At 34.6% G+C, this 20,505-nt stretch overlaps 1 protein-coding gene across 1 annotated transcript in view; it reads left to right on the forward strand.

The window, feature by feature from the left end:
* The window catches only part of DIAPH3 (diaphanous related formin 3), a 212,388-nt gene that overhangs the window by 107,655 nt on the left and 84,228 nt on the right, over nucleotides 1-20,505 (forward strand). The window contains exons 22-24 of the mRNA XM_077173643.1: nucleotides 426-555; nucleotides 10,161-10,285; nucleotides 19,870-20,034. Coding sequence (XP_077029758.1) covers nucleotides 426-555; nucleotides 10,161-10,285; nucleotides 19,870-20,034 — 420 coding nt within the window. The remainder of the gene's footprint in view (nucleotides 1-425; nucleotides 556-10,160; nucleotides 10,286-19,869; nucleotides 20,035-20,505) is intronic.

The raw sequence follows: 20,505 nt of genomic DNA on the forward strand, positions 1-20,505 counted from the left end.
AGTTAATTTTATACATAAAGAAGGAAATCATGTCATCAGTGGATATGTGCATTATGTACAGTTCGATTTTGTTGATTTAACTTTGATTTTTCTTTTTTGTACTTTCATGTGCTTATTCACAGTTTTGTAAATATTCCTGTATTGTTGAAATAATTACATTTTAAAAAGAAATATGTATACTGTTTTTGAATACTGAACAGAAAAATTGCATGAAATGAAAAAATACTTATTCCGACCTTTCTAGGGATTTTTAGCAAAGGGGGAAATGAAACAGCCCATTGGTGTCTTTAAAAAAATTGTACTACTCTAATAGTTTGCTCTTTCCTTTCTCAGATTAATAATTACTAATATATATCAATTATTAAAATGGCCAGAAATAGAATTTTTCTCAATGTTTTTACTTTTCTTTTTTTTCCCCTTCCCAGCTGAAAGACACAAAGTCAGCAGACCAGAAAACAACATTGCTTCATTTTCTTGTAGAAGTGTGTGAAGAAAGCTATCAGGATGTCCTGAACTTTGTTGAGGATTTTCAGCATTTGGATAAAGCTAGTAAAGGTTTGTGTAACTAACTAAAAGTTTTGATTTTGACACATTTCAATGTCTTGTGTATAAGATGATGCTTATTTTTTATTAACAATATTGAAAAAATAGATATTAACAATCAATATCTCAGATCAGTAATTTAAGCTGATGCGAATGGTCTTGAGTTGTTTGGTCCTCTAACACTTACTACAGGACTTCCCATTACAGTTCCTCTAACATATTTTCTAGAACCATTTTCCATACTGGATTTCTTTTAAAAGTTCTTTTCTGTTACCAGATCTTAATTCCAATATTTGATCTTTTATACGGTAAGTGTATCACTCACCATCTTCTAATTCAGATGTGTAGAAAGGCTGCCCTGGCATCACTTTATTTTATTTTATTTTTTTCAAAACATGGTACAGTTTCATCTTCCCTACATGTATCTTTTTCATGCAACAGTAGCATTGGAAGTCAGTAAACGTGTAGTTTCATCATGCAATATAGAATCTGTATAAGCATCAGCAGAGTTTTTTGAAATTAACTTCTTAATTAAAAGCTCCTTTTCCACATTTTATAAGTTTAAGTAATTTAAACAGGCAAAGGACACGGGTAGAAATTGATGGTACCTTAGCACTGTCCTTCTCTGGCAGGAAAAAGTGATTTGATGGGCTCAGTAAAAAATATTTTAGTTTATGTCAGTTTGGAAAATATCACAGTTTTATCTATAATGTTTTGTAGAGTGTCACTCTCATACCTCAGTCAGTCTCCCTGCCACAATTACAATTTTGCAAAAGCTGCCTCTGATAGAGGACTTGAGATAGTGGTCACTTACATAGAGTTCACTTTCTGCTGCTTAAAATTTCCAGTTTTACTTGGTGTATTATAACCCAAAAATTTCAATTATTTTTAAATAGCTGTCAAATGCTTCAAGCCCTTCACCTAACTGTTTATACTGGTAATAGAAACAGTTTCTGCTGTATATTAATTTGGTATGTTTGACATTATTTTCAGTGTGAACTGGTCACTGATTTTTTTTTCATCACTAATATGTTATTGTATGTATTGTGGTTGAGTTTATTTTTATCCTTAATAGAAGGCAGTATTTTCAGTATAGACAGTTGTCTTATATGACAACTGCTGACTGTTTTCTGGAAAATTTCTGAGATCTAGATCACTGACCATTCAAATAGTAGCCAGTAAAATTATCAGTTAGCCCAGGCTTTTTGTTCTGTTCTAGGCATCTGGTAATGACTAGGAGAGTCTTTGATCTCACTTAATATGAGGTAGGATGGAAATCAATGATCATGTTTTCAATTTTATATATTGAATTTACTACAGCGTATTCTGAGATGCATTTTGCATTTCAGTTTTCCTGTGTGAAGAAGACAAAAGCTTAGGATATCTAACAGATTAGTGTATCAGTGTGTTTGTTTATATTTGTTTTCCTCCCTGCAAAACTCCATTCTGTTTTCAAAGACTCCTGCTGCACTGGAATTTTGGAAAACCCAGCAGATCACAAAAAACTGTAACTCATGGAGTTTTTATAAACCTTTTAGTACTTCTGTAAAAGTACATTTTTATGAAGCAAGTTGATTTAATATGCACCGACTTTTGTACAGTAAATTTTTAATGAAGTGGCTATTTTTGCTTGAGCTTAGCAGAAGGTCAGTTATAAAGAAAGTCTGTGAATCTGTTCAGTCACATCCACTGTAATGGTCTCATGTATTACTGATATGCTGATGAAGTCTAACAAGTTGACCAAGAGAGCTGGAAATTCATAGCAGATATTACAAGCCATCATTATGGCTGCTAGGAACAGTGATAGAGGGGAAGTAATAAAAAACTTTTTCTATAGTTAGATATGTGTATTCCAGGAAAAAAAAAACAACCAACAACTTGTGGTAGAACAGAGCTTTGGTACTGAGGGCTTAGAGGATTTCCTCCATTCTAAGATATTGTAATTTAGGGTTTAGTAGAAATAATCCATCCTGATTTGCATTCCTGGGAGGCAATTTACACTTCCAGTAAATTTGGAAAACCAGTGGATCCAAATGCTATGTCTAAGGGTTACAGGCTGCTGATAGCCCAGAAGGGAGGAAGTCAGCCTTGGTTTTTCCTGTCATCCAATAGAAAGGTTCTATTCACACATATGCTGCTTTGTTCATTCAAGTTGTTGGGTGAAGAGACAACATTGCTCTTTTCTGCTTTTGTGTCATATTAATATATTGTTCAATTTTTCCCTGAACCATAGAGGTAGCATTTTGTTCCAGTACTTGTTTTTAAATCCTCTTCTTTAGCTTTTGTTCTGGCAAAGGTTAGGGCCTTGTACAGGTGGCAGAATTTAATTCCCTTCATGGTTTTACTGAATTTTGTTTTCTGAAGTAATTCTTAAAAATATTTTCTGATAATAAATCAATGAAGTAGGATAAGAATATTCTATTCTCCTATTGCAACCTTTGTTGCAAGCTATTTTTTTATTGAACTGGTTTAATTACCTGTCTGCATATTCATGTCTTCAGATACAATAATTTCACATTTTTATCTGACATAAAAGAATTATTTGCAGCTGTTCTTTAAATTATAAATCAAAATTATTGTGGTAGAAAGATATGTAAATGCTATTTGAACAATATTAACAGAAAACTTGAAGTTGCACATATATATTTATACATAAAAATGGAACTATACTGTGCACTTGTTAGTTTTGGCTTAATCATCTTTGAGTAATTGTTGAGTCTTCCACAGGTATCTCAAAACAAGTGTCTTAAAGGATGCTTTTTTGTAGAATTCTTCCTTGACATGACTGTCATTGTATTAGCCAGCCTATTTGTAGCATGCCTTGGATTTTTTTGGTTTATGCTTGCTCGTTCTTAAAACTTCTCTTTCAAGTTATTTCTTATTCAAAATGGTGAACATTAGAACATTACAGCGTTCAGCAACTTGTTTACTTTTTATACTTCCCAGAAGAAACATTCATGCTTCTTTAGTTTCATTAAACATTGTCCAGTGATCATACAGTGAGCTGTTAAAATGGCTTGTAAGACTTCAAGAGCAGTGTCAAGTGACTGCACCAAGTTAATGGCAACACTATTGTATTTTATAAATTATTAAATATTTACAGTATGTAAACAATTGTTGCAGGAAAAATACTTTTTAAAATCCAATTTTGAGAGGCAAACAGTAAAGGACATATGACATGTGCAATTGAAGTTTGCTTCAGGGTATTTAAGGTATTTAATTTGTGGTTTTGGTTTCCTTCCACTGTATGCTAAAGTTTTAGTTTTTACTTCTGCAATACTAGAAGTAGATTTAATTCATTGTTACAGTACATGAATTAAAGATACCTTTTTACTTTGAAGTGTAACAAATCCTGTTTTCTAAGTGCTCTTAGATCAGCAGGAGGAACTTTCATTGCAGCTAATGAGCTTACAGATATGACAGTTCCTGAAGATTTCTATAATTAAAGCTGTCCTTTCTTTTAAACATAATGACTTCCCTGCTTTTCTGTTAGTATTCCAGACAAGAAATATTTTGGTAATTCAGTACAATTTACTAATTTCTTATTTTATGGTATTATAAAGTTTTATATTGCATTTATGCAGGCTGCTGTTTTACTTGATTGACTCTAATTTACACAGACCTTACAGGTAACTGTGTATTGAATCTTTCATATTGTACTAACACTGTAAAGCTGTGGATTTTCCTTTCTCCAAAAGACATTAACTCATCACAGCTTTACAAGTAACCTACCCATTTTCTCTCTTTTGAAACTTCATTTTTTTAATAGACAATTGATTTAACTTCAAAATTAAAAAAGCTAGAAACCAAATTGAAAATGTGAAGTTTAAACTGTATCAATGAAAAATAGGGCACCTCCACCTATAAAACTTAAAGACATTGGGGCAGCATGAGAGAAAAATAGTAACATATATGTCATAAGAATTCTATACGTCATAAGGAAAGGTTGTTTTTCTTATTAGAGAATTTCTAAGGTAATGACAAATTTCTCAGTACTATTAAATAATATATTTATTCTATGCATTTCTTGGGTTTTGATTTGGGTCACAAATTCACAGGCTCTTGTTTTCAGGCCATCAAGGTTATATACTCTGTAGGGAAAAAATGTGGATATCAGCTGAAATACAAAAAATATCGAATGGGTTATACAGAAATCGATTGCAAGAGGTACCTTAAAGTGGTGGAAAAGGCAATTAAAAAAGCTGAAGGCATTGTGCAGATGTATGGACCCTTAGAGGTGAGAAAGCTTAATTTTAATGAGTAGGAAGGTGCTGAAGTTGCATTTAGATGTACATGTAGACTTGTGTATCTTGCTACCTATATACCTCAGGGAGTTTGATTTTAGAGTGACAGTATTGGATAGAAGATTGATAAATGTGGCCACTTTTAAACTTTTATTTTTAACTCTACTAGACTGATATTCATTGCTATTCCATGCTAATAGTTCATTTGGAATCATTATTAACCACTCTCACTGCATATTTAAAACAGTTAGTTATTAACAATCTTACCCTAAATTATCTGCAAGTATACAACACACTGCAGTCAGCTCAGCACTTTGTGGTCCCCAAGGAAGCAGGTGGTGAGGCTCAAGAATTCTTCAGCAAGGGAAGCTGCCACTGATGCAAGGATCTTCTTTGTGCTCCCTCCTCTGAATTTAATTTCTTCTTTTATAAGATGGTTTTGTCTCTTGACAGATCGTGATCCACCACTGTACCATATCACTGTGTGCTGTGTAACACTGGGGGACCTTGGTCCCTGTGCTCAGGGCTAGTGCCACATCCTGTTGCTTGGCCATTTTTTCCTGCTTGCCTTAGCAGCTGCTTCTTTCTTTCAGTAGCAGCTCAGGGATGAATAACTGACAATCAGTGAGTTGTCATTCAGGTGTTTCTGTTTTCAGCTGTTTCCCATATTAAGAATTTCTGAGCTTAAACTGACCATTAAAAAAAGAGATGTGGTGTCAGACTGCATTTCTCCTAGGAGGCTTTTGAAGTTTATAACAAGTCCAGCAGGCCAGGGTTCTTGTGGAGGTAGTATAGGGCATAGTTGCTGTAAGATCTGAGGCTTACTACTACTGGTGATAGTACTGGTGAACTGGGTACAAAAATGCTTCCACATTGTTTACCAGTTACACTACATTGGCGTGCTCATATTTGAATTAAAAAAAAGAGACTAAAATCCTACTTAGGTGTTTTTTTTCATGTGTGAAACTAACGTCTACTCTGGCTACAGAAGGGAAAGTCTGAGTGCTAAAGAGCCAGTGGCATTGTCAGAGCTTTGGGAAAAAAAAGATCTCAAAAAGAGTGTTGTATGCACCTTAGGCACACACACACAAAGAAGAAAGGGGAGAGAAAAGGTAAGAAAGCCAGAAAGTAGCTGTAGAGACAAGGGAAATCATTATTTTTGGAGAAAAAAAGTATAATTTTTATATTTTCAGTGCCGTGTGACACTGAGTATATCCAAGTAGATCTTTTGCTACTTTTAATGATATTTCAGATCTTTGCTGGTGTTTACAGAAACACTCAATACTTTTCCTCTGCAATATTTGTTAGTGCTCTAAATTCACTGAAAATATGGATGAGTTTTTTCTTGTTGGTTATTGGGCTTTTTCTGGCTATGTTTTGTCATTTAAGTTTTCTTTTAAATGCCACATTTATAATATGATGACAATTTTACAGAATTATTCAGTAAACTCAGTTCAGTGTGATTTTCACATGGCAAAACTAATACTACATTTCCAGAATATTTTTTAATAATATGGTATAATTTTTTGTATCAGGCTAGAGGTCAGTATGTCACTGTCACTCTCTTAGAATAAAGGGGCCATAATAGCACAAGGTAGAATACTGGTAGATAAGAGGATGAAAATCGTGATTAGGAGATGGCAACATCCAAGCAAATTGTCATAGAGTGTGGGCATGATGTCTGAAATACTGATTGATGCAAAAAGTAGCAAAAGGTTTGCAGCAATAAACATGAGAGAACATGCAAGTATTGCTTCACTTTGGAGAATTATTTCTACTATTTAAGATTAAACAGGTATGGTTTCAAAGCTAGATTAAATATTGTTTTATTTTTAAGCAAGAATAATGATGGGATGGGAGAGATGGGAGTGAAAATTCTTCATAGAAATTTCTTGAAAGAAAAAATTCAGAGTACGGTATTCTCATATTGTAAATACCAGTTTCATATTCTGCATCCTGAGATAATTGAGATGAAACTAGAAGTTTAGTAAGTACATTTTTTATCAAGTTTTGCTGTGGCTTTTGTAATGTTGTGCTACTACAGAATATTTAAGAAACTGAAAAAATAATGATTTGAGCAATTTCATGTCTTTATATCTGACTTTATCGATATGAAGGTTTATAAAGGAAAAATAATCCAACACAGACAGAGGTTAATGAGAGTAGCATAAAATAAAAATGAATTTATTGGTAGCTTTGGTTATTAATTTATTTTTTTCATTCCCATAAAATCTATGTTGACTTTAGTAAAGCACTTGATATTATGTACAATGGGAGAATATTCATTAGAATTAAAAGTAGAAGAAACAAAACACTGTCTTAAAAGGAACATGGTTAAAAAAAATAAATTGTGATATTGCACCGATGAGCATGTCTGACACAGGGTTAGATAGTTTGCCAGATGAGAGGGGTATTGGGTTGTCATCACTGAGTGATCCTGAGGAAGCAGAATAAAAGAAAAGAAAATCAATAGCATGAAGATCATGCATCTTGATACTGTAATAAGGGCCTTGGTCAAAAAAAAAAAAGAGGATATTTTATTGTAAGTTAATCAGATAAGGTATTCCCAGAATAACTGGAGAAATTGTAATGCAAGAATTAAAGGGCTGGTGGGTCATCACCTGAAACACTGCAGAAATATTTGAAAACAGAAGCAGGTGAAGAGGCTTCTGGTATAATTGTGATATTAGAAAACCAGATTCAGAAGCCCTAAGAATGAAGTTGTTTTAACCATGAAAAACAGATGGTGGAAAATCTAATTATTGCTTACAAAAATAGCAGGAGCCATTCTGGAAGAGGAGTGTGAGAGCTTAGTGGGTATGAGCAGGTGTAAGTAGGAGATTGTTTAGGCACACATGCATTGTATTCAGCAAACAACTTGGCTTTGTAGGCTCACTGACATTCAGAACCCCAGGGTTTGACTTTGTTTTTTAACTGGCATTTGAGTTGTATACTTCAGTTTGGCTTGGGTTTATTTCTGAATCCTTCCAGGATTAGGGGTTAAAGTTAAAGAGGTTTTTTTTTCATTTTCTGCCATTCTTCTATGTCCCTTCAGATTTTATACCACAGCTTTCAGAGTCACACAAGAAAAGATTGGCAATTATTTTATATGATCTTTTTTTGGAAGAGCTGGTTATATTTACAGGTTTGATTTTTTTTTAATGTTTTCACTAAATTGAAAGCTGCACAGACAATGGTACCAAACTTAATAGCAGCATATTGTGAACTAGCCTTTATTTGAGGTATCATCAGAAATATAGGCTTAAAGGAAAATATATCTAATAGTTATACACTGCTGAAATCAAAGGCATGCTGAAATCTTAAGTTCAAGAAAAACCTAAGATCATGACAGAGGAAAAGAACCTCTTCAGGACAAAATAGAGTTATAAAGATTCTTGATCAAACATGTAAATGTTCAATGTCAAAAAACCTGAAGAACTAGAGTGAAAAACTCTGGCTTGCTGGAAGCAAGAGCTTGCAAATCTCTTGTATAGAATGTGTTAATCAGCTCTAGGCACTGAGTTATTTTGCTGAATTTCTCATCTGGGTAAAAGAGTGTAGCTGTTACTCAGCTGCTACCTGCAACTGGTGTAGAGGACTTTTTGGTGTGTTGGGCTTTTGTCATGTTTTTAAATTGGTGTTCCTTGCCAGCACTCATAATTTCGAGATTATTTACTATATCTACTATGTGTGTATGTCACATTAATTTATACTATGAACTCTTTATGCAAGATAAACGGTCTTATGAAGAGTCCAAGCAATAGTTAGATTAGGCACAAGTTGTTATATTCTGTGTTTCTTAGCATGGTGTGTGCCTAACCCTTAGATGCTTCTCATGACAGCAGAAGTATGACTTTCTATTAAAGTATGACTTTCTATTAAAATCAGGTTTGTTTCTGGGCCTGGTGAAGATGGAAACATGTCTTAGTCAACATTGTCAGCTTCTAATTTCAGCTCTGCTCCCCAAACAAAAGAATTTTTGAACTGCTGAAGCCAACTGACCTAACTGGTGATGATTTGCTGAGTCAAAATGTGCAAGTCTAACATACAATTGAAAAACTATTTTTTAAGTAACCAGAGGCTTTTAAAAATGGTGATTATAAAGCAATTTATCACATTGCCATGGATCATTTTATAGTTGTCTTAACCTTTCTGCTATGAATGGGCTTGTAGTTGCTATGCAGCATTTTACTGTGGTAATTTGGGGACTCTGTCAGGCTTTTATCAGAGAAGGATGTGTTTATTCTATGTATTTTATATTTTCTCTCACATAACTATTTGGTGGATGAAACTAGGTATCCACTACGCAGTGTAGTAACATCATAGGGATACAGGCTTTCTCCAAAGTGTTTTTTTTTTAAGATGAAGATAACTATACCTTTACAGATATTTACACTATATTATGAATTAAATAGATCATTAAAAACAAAAAAGTCTTTGGACTAGAATTCACAGTGTGTTCTTACATCTTTATATATTGCTCCTATGAAAGTTGAATAAATGCTAAGTTGCCTTCATAAATAATTGAAAATAAGTTTTAACCAATGGCAATATTATAGATCTAAGAAAGAACACATGCTAATTATCCTAACATTACTCTGGTCACCTTAATATTTCAATCAACTATTTACAGATAAAGTGTTCAACTTTACATGCATTGCTTCAAATAAATGAAAGTTGTATCTCTCTTTTCCTGGCAAAGAAAATTTATGCTTTTTCTTCATCCTTCTATAAATCCCTGATGTTTCAGGTCCACTCCTTTCTTTTTGCTAAGTCCCTGTGTTGCTCTGTTGTACTCTCTCAAATGCTTGGCCAGCACTTTTGCTCCAAAAAATTCTGTTGTGTTTTTTACCATACATAGTGCTTTTAAACTAGAGAACTGAGGTTTAAGTTTTATGCATAGGTGTTTAATAGCCCAATTTTCTGTGTTTGAGAATCTTATTTTCTTTATGGTCGTTCATAAAAATGATTGTATTTTCTGTTTTAACAGAATGAGATGGAGACAAGCTTTGTGGTTTCTTAGAATATCTTGAAAACTTGTCCTTTGGTTAATCAGAGGAGACAGACTGGCATATGTATATCTCAGGTTCCCTAAAACAGAGTGTTAATTGGAATGCAAAACCTTGGGCATAAAATCAGATGAAAATACAACATTCAAACAGCATACATCTAGTGAGAATAAAGAATCTGTGTAAGAGGGGAGAGCTGGACATTGTAGAGCAACCACCTCATCTTGCATGTAATTTGTTCAGTATGCTTTTATTTCAGAATTAACAATGTAGCATGCTGACTTGGGTAAGGTTTTAACTCTTGCATTTTGGAAACAATGGTTTTTATTTAGTGTGTTAACAGAATGTGTGTTCTGTATTTTAGTCTCAGCAGAAAACCTGGAGAAGAGCCTCAAGCATATGGAGAGGCAGCTTCAACAGCTTGAGAAGGATTTGCAGACTTTTCCAGTTCCTGAAGATAAGCACGATAAGTTTGTAGCAAAAATGTCAATATCCTTTGAGGCACTCTGCAAATCAAAAATCCCTAAGTAATTTTACTGCATTGCTTTAAATTCTAAATTTATTTGCATAACTTCTGTCTAGTTTGTACCATCTATTTTTGAAAAATATGACTTATTTTTCCTCTCAAAAACTATATACATGAATAGTCCAATTAAAGGATTCCCCTGAAGTGGAATGAATGAGGGAAAAATGCTCACTGGCGGTATATGAGTTTCTTAACTTAGTAAAGAGAAGTTATAATAGGAATGTTAAGCACCCTAGTGTTACATGGTATTTTTATGTCAGAGTCTCTTTGAAAAATGTGTCTGTCACCCTGTGCATCTTTTTTTTCTAGTGTATGCATTACCATTGTGAATGTTTTTGTACATGCAACCGCAGAACCAGAAAGTTTCTGTTATTCCAGAAATGACATTCATAGCTCATGAAAACTGTTTTCTGGTGTTATTTTTGCCAAAATTCTTTTTCTCACTATTTGATCCAAATCATGCAGCCAACTTCACTGCCTGTCTTTCATAAGAACACCTTGTGACATGAAGATAATTAATTAAACTGGGAAAAAAAATAATTCTTTTGCTTAAACCTCTGTAGCAAATGTTGGCCATGTATGCTTGGCACCAAGACTAATCTGGAAGCAGAAATATGAGCAGACAGGTTGAAATTTGCTCTGCAGGCATGGTTAGGTTATTACCTAGCTGGAAGACTGCTTTGTTATCTACAAAGGCTGGAGGACTCAGGACACAGTCCTCTTGATTCATCTCATCCTATTACACAAGCCTTGGCAAATGGCCCCGAGGCCAGGTGGATGCACTGGCTCTTCCTGTGTGAGGGCCAGTTCTGTCCTTGTTAGATGCACTGCAACCCAAGTGTTTGCAACTTAGCTTCAGGCCTTCTGTGGCTGCTGTGGGTTATCTTAACCTTCCAGTGTCGTTACTAATATTTTGTAAGTTTGGATATTTCGTTGTTGAGTTTGTTCTGTTTAATGTTGGTGGTGATGCCTTTTTTTCCCAGCTCAATGTGCTTTTGGGAGAAACATTGCAGCCCACCAGCATGGTGTCTCTACAGTATGAAACATAAGTTTGATCCTGAAGAAACTGACAGCATAATAGGAGAACTAGGAGATGGTTCCTGAAGGCAAGAGATAAAATATTGCTAGGAAGTTAGAGGAAAATATATCTATGAGAGCTTTTGGAGAATATTGCTAGGACTTAAAAAGTCTGTGCTTGGTCTGGAAAATTATATGTAGTCTAGCAAGTTAGGAATGGGAAGCACTTGTTAAAAAATCTAAACTATGGAAAAGGACAGGCCCTTCTTCATCTGTTAAAATATAATAGACTATTTCAGTTGGAAAGGACCTACAACAATCATCTAATCTGAAATAGTCATGATGCAGGCTCTTCAAATACCTTCTAACTTTTTGTATTTTTTTCTAATGACTAAATTTTGAAGGAACAGTTAGTATACAGCTCTTCTTGGATATGTAGTTGTAAAAAAAGATAAGAATTAGCAAAATTCAGTTGAGAATGAGTGAATCCTCCCAAAAATCTAAGGAGAGCAAGAGAAAAGTGGATAAATAAAGATGTAGTTTATATACACTGTATGCTAATACCAAACATCTAATATCCAAAAATAGTTATGTAGAATGCCTCATTTCCCTTTGTGTTACTAACGTTTTGGGCATTTATGAAACTTCCTGGCAGAAGTGAGTGGAATACTGTGATAAAAAGTTATCAGTTGTATTTAAGACAGAGTAAGCAGGCAGACCTTGTTGATAAGAAGCATAAACTTTTTCCAGGATTGAAATTCCCTCCCCATATATGAAGACCATTAGAGTAGTTTACTGATTGATTAAAAAGGATAGTGATCATCTTAGGAAATCCAAAGGAGGATCTACAATTCATCTTTTTCAGGCATCTCAAAAGCTCTAATCCTGCTAGAGAAGACATGGATTATCAATGTCTGTCAAGAAGATAAGTCATAGCCATAAAGTTAAATTCATTCTTTGCATCAGTTTTCTCTAGGGAGAATTTCAGTTGACCCTACTGTGTAATATTTTAAATGGAAGGATGATGTTAAATGAAGGAATCAGTAGAATTCTTTTTCTTAATATAAAATAAGTGGCAATAAATCCCCAGGAGTAAACAGTGGTCACAAAACACTTGAACAAATTTCAGAATTAACTCAAATATAAACTTAATGGACTACAGACTCTTACATGAACTAAGCTAGCTGGAGGCACAAACTTCCTCATGCACCTGAAGATTCGTAGAATAATTTGCATTGGAAGGAATCTTTAGGATCATCTGGTTTCAACCTCTCTGCTATGGGCAGGAACAGCTTTCACCAGGTCAGGTCAAAGCTGAAAAGAAGCCCACAAGTTTTTTAGGAGGGCTACAAGGAGGATCTTCAAGTCAGGCTTTCACCAAGAAAATTGATGAAGACTAAATATGAAATGAATATGTATTAACTGGAAGTAAAATGTGATGGAAGAGAGTCATTGTGTATTTTGTAAGGAGAAACCATCCTTTGCAGGTCTGTTGCAGCATGCAGATAAAGGTAAGAAGCCAATAGAACATAAGTGAATTTCCATTCACATTTCAACAAGGTGTTTTCACAAAGACTTATAAGGAAAGAATTTTCTTAGGTTAAAAAGTGGTTTCATTACTTTTTTTTTAATTAATATGTTTGAAAAAAAATCCTTACATCAAAGGGAGATACTGATAAATGCTGACAAAGCAACAAGTGAACTTCATTGATTATAGACTGATAGATCTGAAGAAGAAACACTCTATTAGAACAATTGGGAACAAATCCAGTTGAGAACAAGGAAAAAACATAAACAAGGTACTGTAAAAACCAGCAATACTCTTACATCAGTTCTTCCATTACTCCATCTCAAAAAGTGTAATATGTATCTACTGATGTGGCAGAGAATGGTGGCAATGAGCAGCAGCTAGCAATAGGTTATAAAGAAGGAATGTTTTAATAAAGTAATAAGTAATAAAGTCTGATGATAGAAAATCAAAAAAGTTAAGAAAATACAGTAAAAATCTAGTAATTTTGCGTCCCATGCAGAAGGAAAGAGAGGAATATATTCTTTGTGTCTTTAAATAACCATGGGTTCATCTCATGTGAAATACTGTCCAGCAGGCTAAAACACACTGACAGAAATGTTTTCATGGACAATAGACAATTAAACTGAAAATGTGCATGCATTTCATATAAGGCCTAGATAGCTAGCTCAGCAGTAGCCTAGAGGCTCAGAAGAATGACTAACATACAGATTGCTAGAAACTGAATGCTACATCACTTGAATTATCATGCTACATTTGCCAAGTTTTGTTTACTCCTTGTTTTCCCTAATTGTTGGGTATTGACTGCTGTCAGAAACTGCCAAAATAAATATTTGGTCTTAGAATAAATCAGTACAGGTAAAACCAACTCTTAAGATCCGATTAGTGACCTGAGACCATATGCTGAAGTCAATAATACACATTTTGTTTAACAGTAAATGGGGGTGGGTAGGGGGAAAGGAAGGGAGATGTAAAGCGGGAGATAGTCCCCACTTGTGGATCCAATGGTATGGTGTTAGTCTTTCTTCACTTTAGGCTTCTTGGTGATGGTATGTCCTGAGGTGGTTCAAAGCTTTTCACTATTTATATAGTTTAGCAAACAAATAAATTAATGCTCACTGGCTACACAGTTCTCTTACTGTTAGTCCTGTGCTCAGTCTTTCTCTTCATTTGAGTCAGTGCGTTTCTTGTTTCAGTGGGTTGTGATCTTCCCTGCCAGAATTACCTTCTACCCAACTGGAGCTGATTTCAGCACAGTTGCTGAATTGGCTTTCCTTGTGGACTAGAAATTCTATGTTCTTTGTGTCCATTATCGGTGATCTATTCTTCGCCTCCAGCTTTGTTGCCTTCCCTAGGTCTGAGATAACACCCAACAACAGTACCATCTTTATCTTATCTTGGGTTCCTGTCACAGTGGCTTAATTTATAGTCCCTTATATTTGGAGGCATATTCTTCAGTAGTCACTGTTGCCCGTCTATCCCATAACTTGGGGTGATCTTTGTTTGACCAGTGATATTTGTATTTGCAGTTGCTTCTTTACACAGATTTCCATAGAGGAAATTGTTGTCTGGATGCATTAACCAGGATTTGCTACCCTGATCTCACCTCTGCCAGGATAGAAACAGCCTGTCGCTCCCTTCTGCGCCTATCTCATGGTAATGTTCCATGGCCTGAAGAGTGCTTGAGACAGGCAACTGTGCTCTTTAAGTCCTTACACCAGCCATACTACATATTTCATTGTATTAGAGTATTCAAATACAATATGTTGATTAGTAAATATTATAAACAGAAGCAGTTTACTCTCACCTACTACCTGACCCAGCAGACAGACAGCAATTTCTAAACAGCATAGTTGCCTACGGTCTCTAGTCATGTCTGTGAACACACTAATTAAAGCAGCTCACTTTTAGCAAAACAGGAACTTCAATAAATTACAAAGCAGAAAAGGTTTGATGTAAAGGTTAGATAATCCTGCACAGCATGATGAAACCTGGACCTGTTTTTACTTTTATTCCTATGACAAGGAAATCTGAATGGTGATGATGTCTTGAAAAGCATGCAGCTCATAAAAAGAAACCAGCAGGAAGTCTTAAAAAAGAAGGATAGTGCTTTGTAGAAAATAATTTTTCATCCTGAGTACAATTAAGCTTCGTGGACAAGCAGGCCATTACATCCTGTCGCTAAATATCACAACCCAAAGCCCCCTAATGAACTGATTAGCATTCTTGTTTCTTTAGGAAGTCAGAGACATGCACAGTTGGTTCACTCTTTTATTGACAAAGTCTGTAATTATGAATATTTCTCCTATATATTAGATTGCGTTAATTTGTGAGCCATCGTGTGTATGCTAGCTGAAAAGAAATAGTTATTATCTCAATTCTTCTGTTTCCTTTAATTAGGAAAGTCAAAGAATATTGAATTGATATCGATCTAACGTATTAAATCCATTGAGTGAAATGTTCCATAAAAAGCACAGTGAACAAAATACATTTGTACATTCAAAATAAAAATTTAGTGGGTTTAGGAAGAGTATTTAAATTGCATATTAAAAGTTTAATTAAGTGATTTAGTCAACATGCTGTTTATCAGTAGAGCTTCCATCTTCTGATTTTCCAAGCAGCAGCTGAGAAAGTTTGAGCTTACTGATAAAAGTGGTGTTGATGGTGTTCTTTTACAGAAACTTATGGAACTAATACTTGAGAGACAATCAGCTGATTGCTGCTTTTCAGCTAGGAAAAAAATCCTTTATTTTGATCAATTAGCTGTTCCTTTGCCATTTAATTTGATTTGTTGACATTGCAGAAAGGGGAGGAAGAAACAGTACTTAAATGAGTCAGAGCCTTCACTACCAAATGAGGTAAAAGAAACCCATTTCAGCTGCAGGGAAGGGACTTGCTGCCTCCAAACTGTTGGTTATTTAATTGACCTCATAGTTTGAAGGTCCCCCTGTGCAACATAAATGAATCTGTAAGATGTCCTTGCATCCTAAGGACTTTGTGGATTACAGAACCTAAACTCTTCAGGTAAAAAAGGGTTGTGTGTTGCTCTTTGGTAGAAGGTCAAAATGTTAACTGTGTGGACAGGTAATGAGATAGGGCATTGGCAACCAGTGTAAATTTAATTTAGGTCTATACTTCTTTTAATATCTCGTCTGGACTTGAGGCATATATTATAGCTAGCACAGGTTTTACTTGTAATATATGATACATACACAGTGGATGCAGCAACTTTGTGTGATACAAATACCTGCCAATTTGTTTTAGTATTATAACCTAGAGATAAGTAGGAGTGAATCAAAGAGAAGGTATTATTTGACAAGTACTCTTCAGAAGGTACTGATTTAAAAATTGAAACATTTCTATGTTTCTTGAACTATTATTTTCAGATGCAGAATTTTTCTGTTGAACCTTGGTATATGCATATAAAAAGAATTCTCTCTGACATGTATTTTTCAGACAATTGCAATTATTTTCCCAAAATGTGAGAAATCCTTAACAGTCCTACAGCATTCACACTGCTTGCTCTTAGTAGAAAATCATTTGTTGAAATGGTTTGAAGTGACCACAAAGCGTTTTGCACCAGTCTTCAAAAGGTTTGCCATGTTTTGTGGAGGCTGTTGTCATCCAGTATAGTGGCAGTCCCAGTTCCCTTTTGAAGATTCTTCTAAAATACAAGTGGTGAATACTGGTGTCTTTTAAGAAGTGTTTGATAGAGATTAAAGTTATTCATAATCTTTTCTAGGGTAACAGCTGTTTTTACTTAGCTTGATATGCTACACTATGTTAGTATCTTATATACACAATGTATTAAAATCCATATAAATTTCAGACAAGCAATTCAGTGTGAAAAGAGCTGCCATAATATGCAAGACCAAACATAGAGCAGTTAGAAATTTTGCCACAGATCTTGTCTCAGCCGTGCAATGCTGTCCTGTTACATTAATTAGCAGAACGATCTGTAGTCCAGTGATTCCAAAAAGGCAATCCATGATGTAAAGCCATTTCAGAAAAGGTTAACAAATACCAAACTACTTGATATTGTTTTCTTCCCACCTGTGTTGCAGCTCAGCTGTACTTCTGTCTTCATTCATCCAAAACCAATGAATTGTGTAGTTGATAATGTGTATGTATCAACCTGTTCATAATAATTACAGTTGGGATTGCTGTACTCAGTAGTATTCCCTGTTGTTTCCAGTTTAGCTAGAGTTGGCTAACAAAAGCCATATTTAAGGAGAAAAGGAAGAGGAGTTATTAAAAGTACCTAAATTGAAGCACAGTCTCAGTAGAATGCCAAGAGCTTAGAGGTATCCCATAATGCACCAGATGGAAAATAAAAATCTCAGTATTCATCATGTCTGGCATTGAAATATTAGATAGCAAAACATCCTGCCAGAATACTGTTATTTTGTCTTTAAAATTATGCATCAGATATTCAAGGGGAGTCAGTTTTCAACAGTATAAAATTAACCATCTTGTATGGACTCTATTAACCTAGCTGTAATTTTAGCAGTGTCTTGAAGAATATCACAGAAATTTTCTCTCACTTCCTCCACTCCCCAGGTTTTCTTTTCAGGATATTTTTTGGAATTTACAAGATGAAGTCTACATTTGACTGATAATTTCAACCCTTTTTTTGTTTTGCTTCCTAGAAAATGAAAAATACTGGAGTGTTTAATATCTGGCATTTATGTAGAGAGACAGCAAAACTAATTTATCTATTTTTCCTTTACCCTTCACTCTATGAAAATAAACACCCTCACAATTGCAAAAAAACTATAATTTTTCATAAGATCTGCTAATAGTCAAAGAATCACAAATAATAATTATCCTAAATTTTAGGATCAAAATTCAACCAGATGTAGGAATTATTTTTTCTAGTTTCACTCTTCTTTGTTGTTTTGGTTGTTTGTGTTTTTGTGAACTGGTGACATTTCTTTTGACGGTCTTAGCTTGTTTTGCCATGTCTTGTTTCACATGATCCTTTTTTATATAGTCCTTGGGCAGCATTTATAGACAAACCTCTCATCAACTTTCTCTGCTTTCCTACCAATAGCTTTTTAAGAGTCTGAATAATTTTTTAAGAATCTCAAGTGTAAAGATCAGTTTCCTGTGCGCTATGCTCATCTTGGGAGCTGAGTAAAGGAGATTCAAATTGGTGTAGAAGAAAAGAGGGCTGGCAGCATCAGTTCTCTTTGATCTGTTGCCAGCCAGTCAGCACAGGCAGTCTGGAGCTGCTTACGAGCTGCATCTTGTGAAGTTACTAAAAGCATGAAAAGAAGTTTGTACTGGCAAAAGAGCCACATTGAGAAAGTCTGAAATTAGGGGGTTGATGGGTGATGGAAGATGTATCTTTTAAAATTGTTGAATCTTGACTTTAGTTAGTCCTTTTGCACGAGACTGTCGTAGGGGAGGTTGTTCTGCACTTATATAATCAGCTAGTAGCCATTAGTGACTGATTAGAATATTGTGAAAGTGCATTATCTCTCCCTTCCTGCACATATCTGAGATCACTATTGTGTGAATTTCTGGCCTGGATTCTAAATCACAAAAAAAACCCCAGGAACTTCTTACTTGTTATTTTTAAAGTCAACCTTAATCAACCAGAAGGACACTTAACAGTGCAGCTGAAATGGAATTCAGCTTCTAAACAAAACTAAACTAAAAAAGGAGTGCATTGCAAAAAACCTGAAGAATGAAAACAGTCATCCAGCTGTAAAACATTAATATGTACTGGTCACTAGTGGAGTTCCCCAGGGCTTGGTATTGGGGCCAGTCCTGTTCAACATCTTTATTGATGATCTGCACTACAGGATTGATTTCACCCTCAACCAACAACAAGTTTGCTAACAACACCAAATTGGGTGGGACTGTTGATCTGCTGGAGGTAGAACGGCTCTGCAGAGGCATCTGTGCAGCCTGGGATGATAGACTGAGGCCAGTGGTACGAGATTCATTAAGAAAAAATGCCAGGTTCTGTGCTATTCTGTTGGTCTAGATTTTCATGCACTTGAATAAAAATTCTGCGCTTTATAAAGTGACCATAGTGTATTTATTCTGTAATAGAAAGTGTGCAAACACAGTAAATTCTCTTTTGCAGTAGAGGTGGGCAATTTAGAGTAAAAATAAAATGGCTATTTCTTGTCTTTTGTAGTATTCACTGCAGCAGAAAAATAAGGGAACATAAATATTTGTTTATCTACCCTTCCATTAAAGTACACAATTCCTGAAGTTGCCCAACATAGAGAAATGGCTATGTAGAATATTTTGTCTTTGAGCTTCTTTGGCAAACTATGTTATTGGAAGTTCTGAATAAACATAGAGGTTTTTATTTTATATGCAATATTTTGATGCTGTTTATAAATTGCTTATCTTTTATAGAAGTAGTTTTATTGTTTTCACCTCTAATTTAATTAAGTTGTGTTGACATTGTGAATAGCCTTAGAAAAATCATAAATGCCTAATGCGGCTTTCAGGAACAGAAATAAATGCATTGCTGTTACAATGAAGTTTTTTATCTTTCATGATTTTTACTTTTGATTCTCTTTATCAATATTTCTGTTTTTACTCTAATTTTATTAGGGACTGTAGTATTTATTGATAAAGTATTCAGGTTAATTATTAGTATCTGTACCTAAATTCCTAGGATATTGTAATTTATATACCTAAGCATTTAGCTTCAATAAGAAGACAATGATACTAAATAAACTACATGGGTGCTTGAAATTAGATTAGTTACATACCTTTCATTTCATTTCATAAGAAATTATGTAGTAATTGAATGATCTTTAAAGTGGTTGAGGTATTTTGATGAAAGTCCCTGAATTTATTCATAGGCTTAGTATACACAGTAAATACCAGGAAGCATGTACAACACGAAAGGAATTCTTTTGGTCCTTATTTGAGGAAATAAGAAATTGGTATGACATACAAGTCAATGTTAAATGAAAGCAGTGTTTTTGATTGGATTCACTGAGTATTCTTGAAGCCTTAACAGCAAGGTACAGCTTCCTAGTTCATGCCAAAGAAGATTTTCAGAAACTTTCACGGATGCACGAGAATATGGAAAAACTCTATCAGAATGTGATGGGGTATTTTGCCATTGACCTGAAGAAAGTTTCAGTGGAGGAGTTTTTAACGGACTTAAACAACTTCAGGATGATGTTCATGGTACAATATATTTATTTTATATCTAATGTTTCTTAGAAGTTATATTTTGTAGCCTTATCTATATGTATGAATTTGGATAATAAGCTGATTTGTGTCACATCTGGCTTCTTATTACATGGCTTAATTTACTGACTACGCTCCTGCAGGAATATTGCATGTGCATGAATTTCGTGACAAAATCTGGAGGAATGATCCAGCTAATGCCTATAGATCAAAAGAAAGATTGAAAGATTCACTTAGTCATTCTGCCACCTACTCCTCATTGCAGCCTAGTCATTACAACTTATCATCACGACACATGTATTTAGGTTGCTTGCATGTTTCCCAGTCTTGTTTGGTTTTACTTGGTGGGTGTGGTTTTTTAATGATTTCACACAGTCTGAAGATATAGGTGGAAAAAATTACTTCTTTCACAGGTATTGAGAAACAGTTTGAAATTCATATAATTCATATCCATCAGTTTTGAGGAAA

Source organism: Agelaius phoeniceus, chromosome 2 (assembly GCF_051311805.1).
Source record: "Agelaius phoeniceus isolate bAgePho1 chromosome 2, bAgePho1.hap1, whole genome shotgun sequence".
Lineage (NCBI taxonomy): Eukaryota > Metazoa > Chordata > Aves > Passeriformes > Icteridae > Agelaius > Agelaius phoeniceus.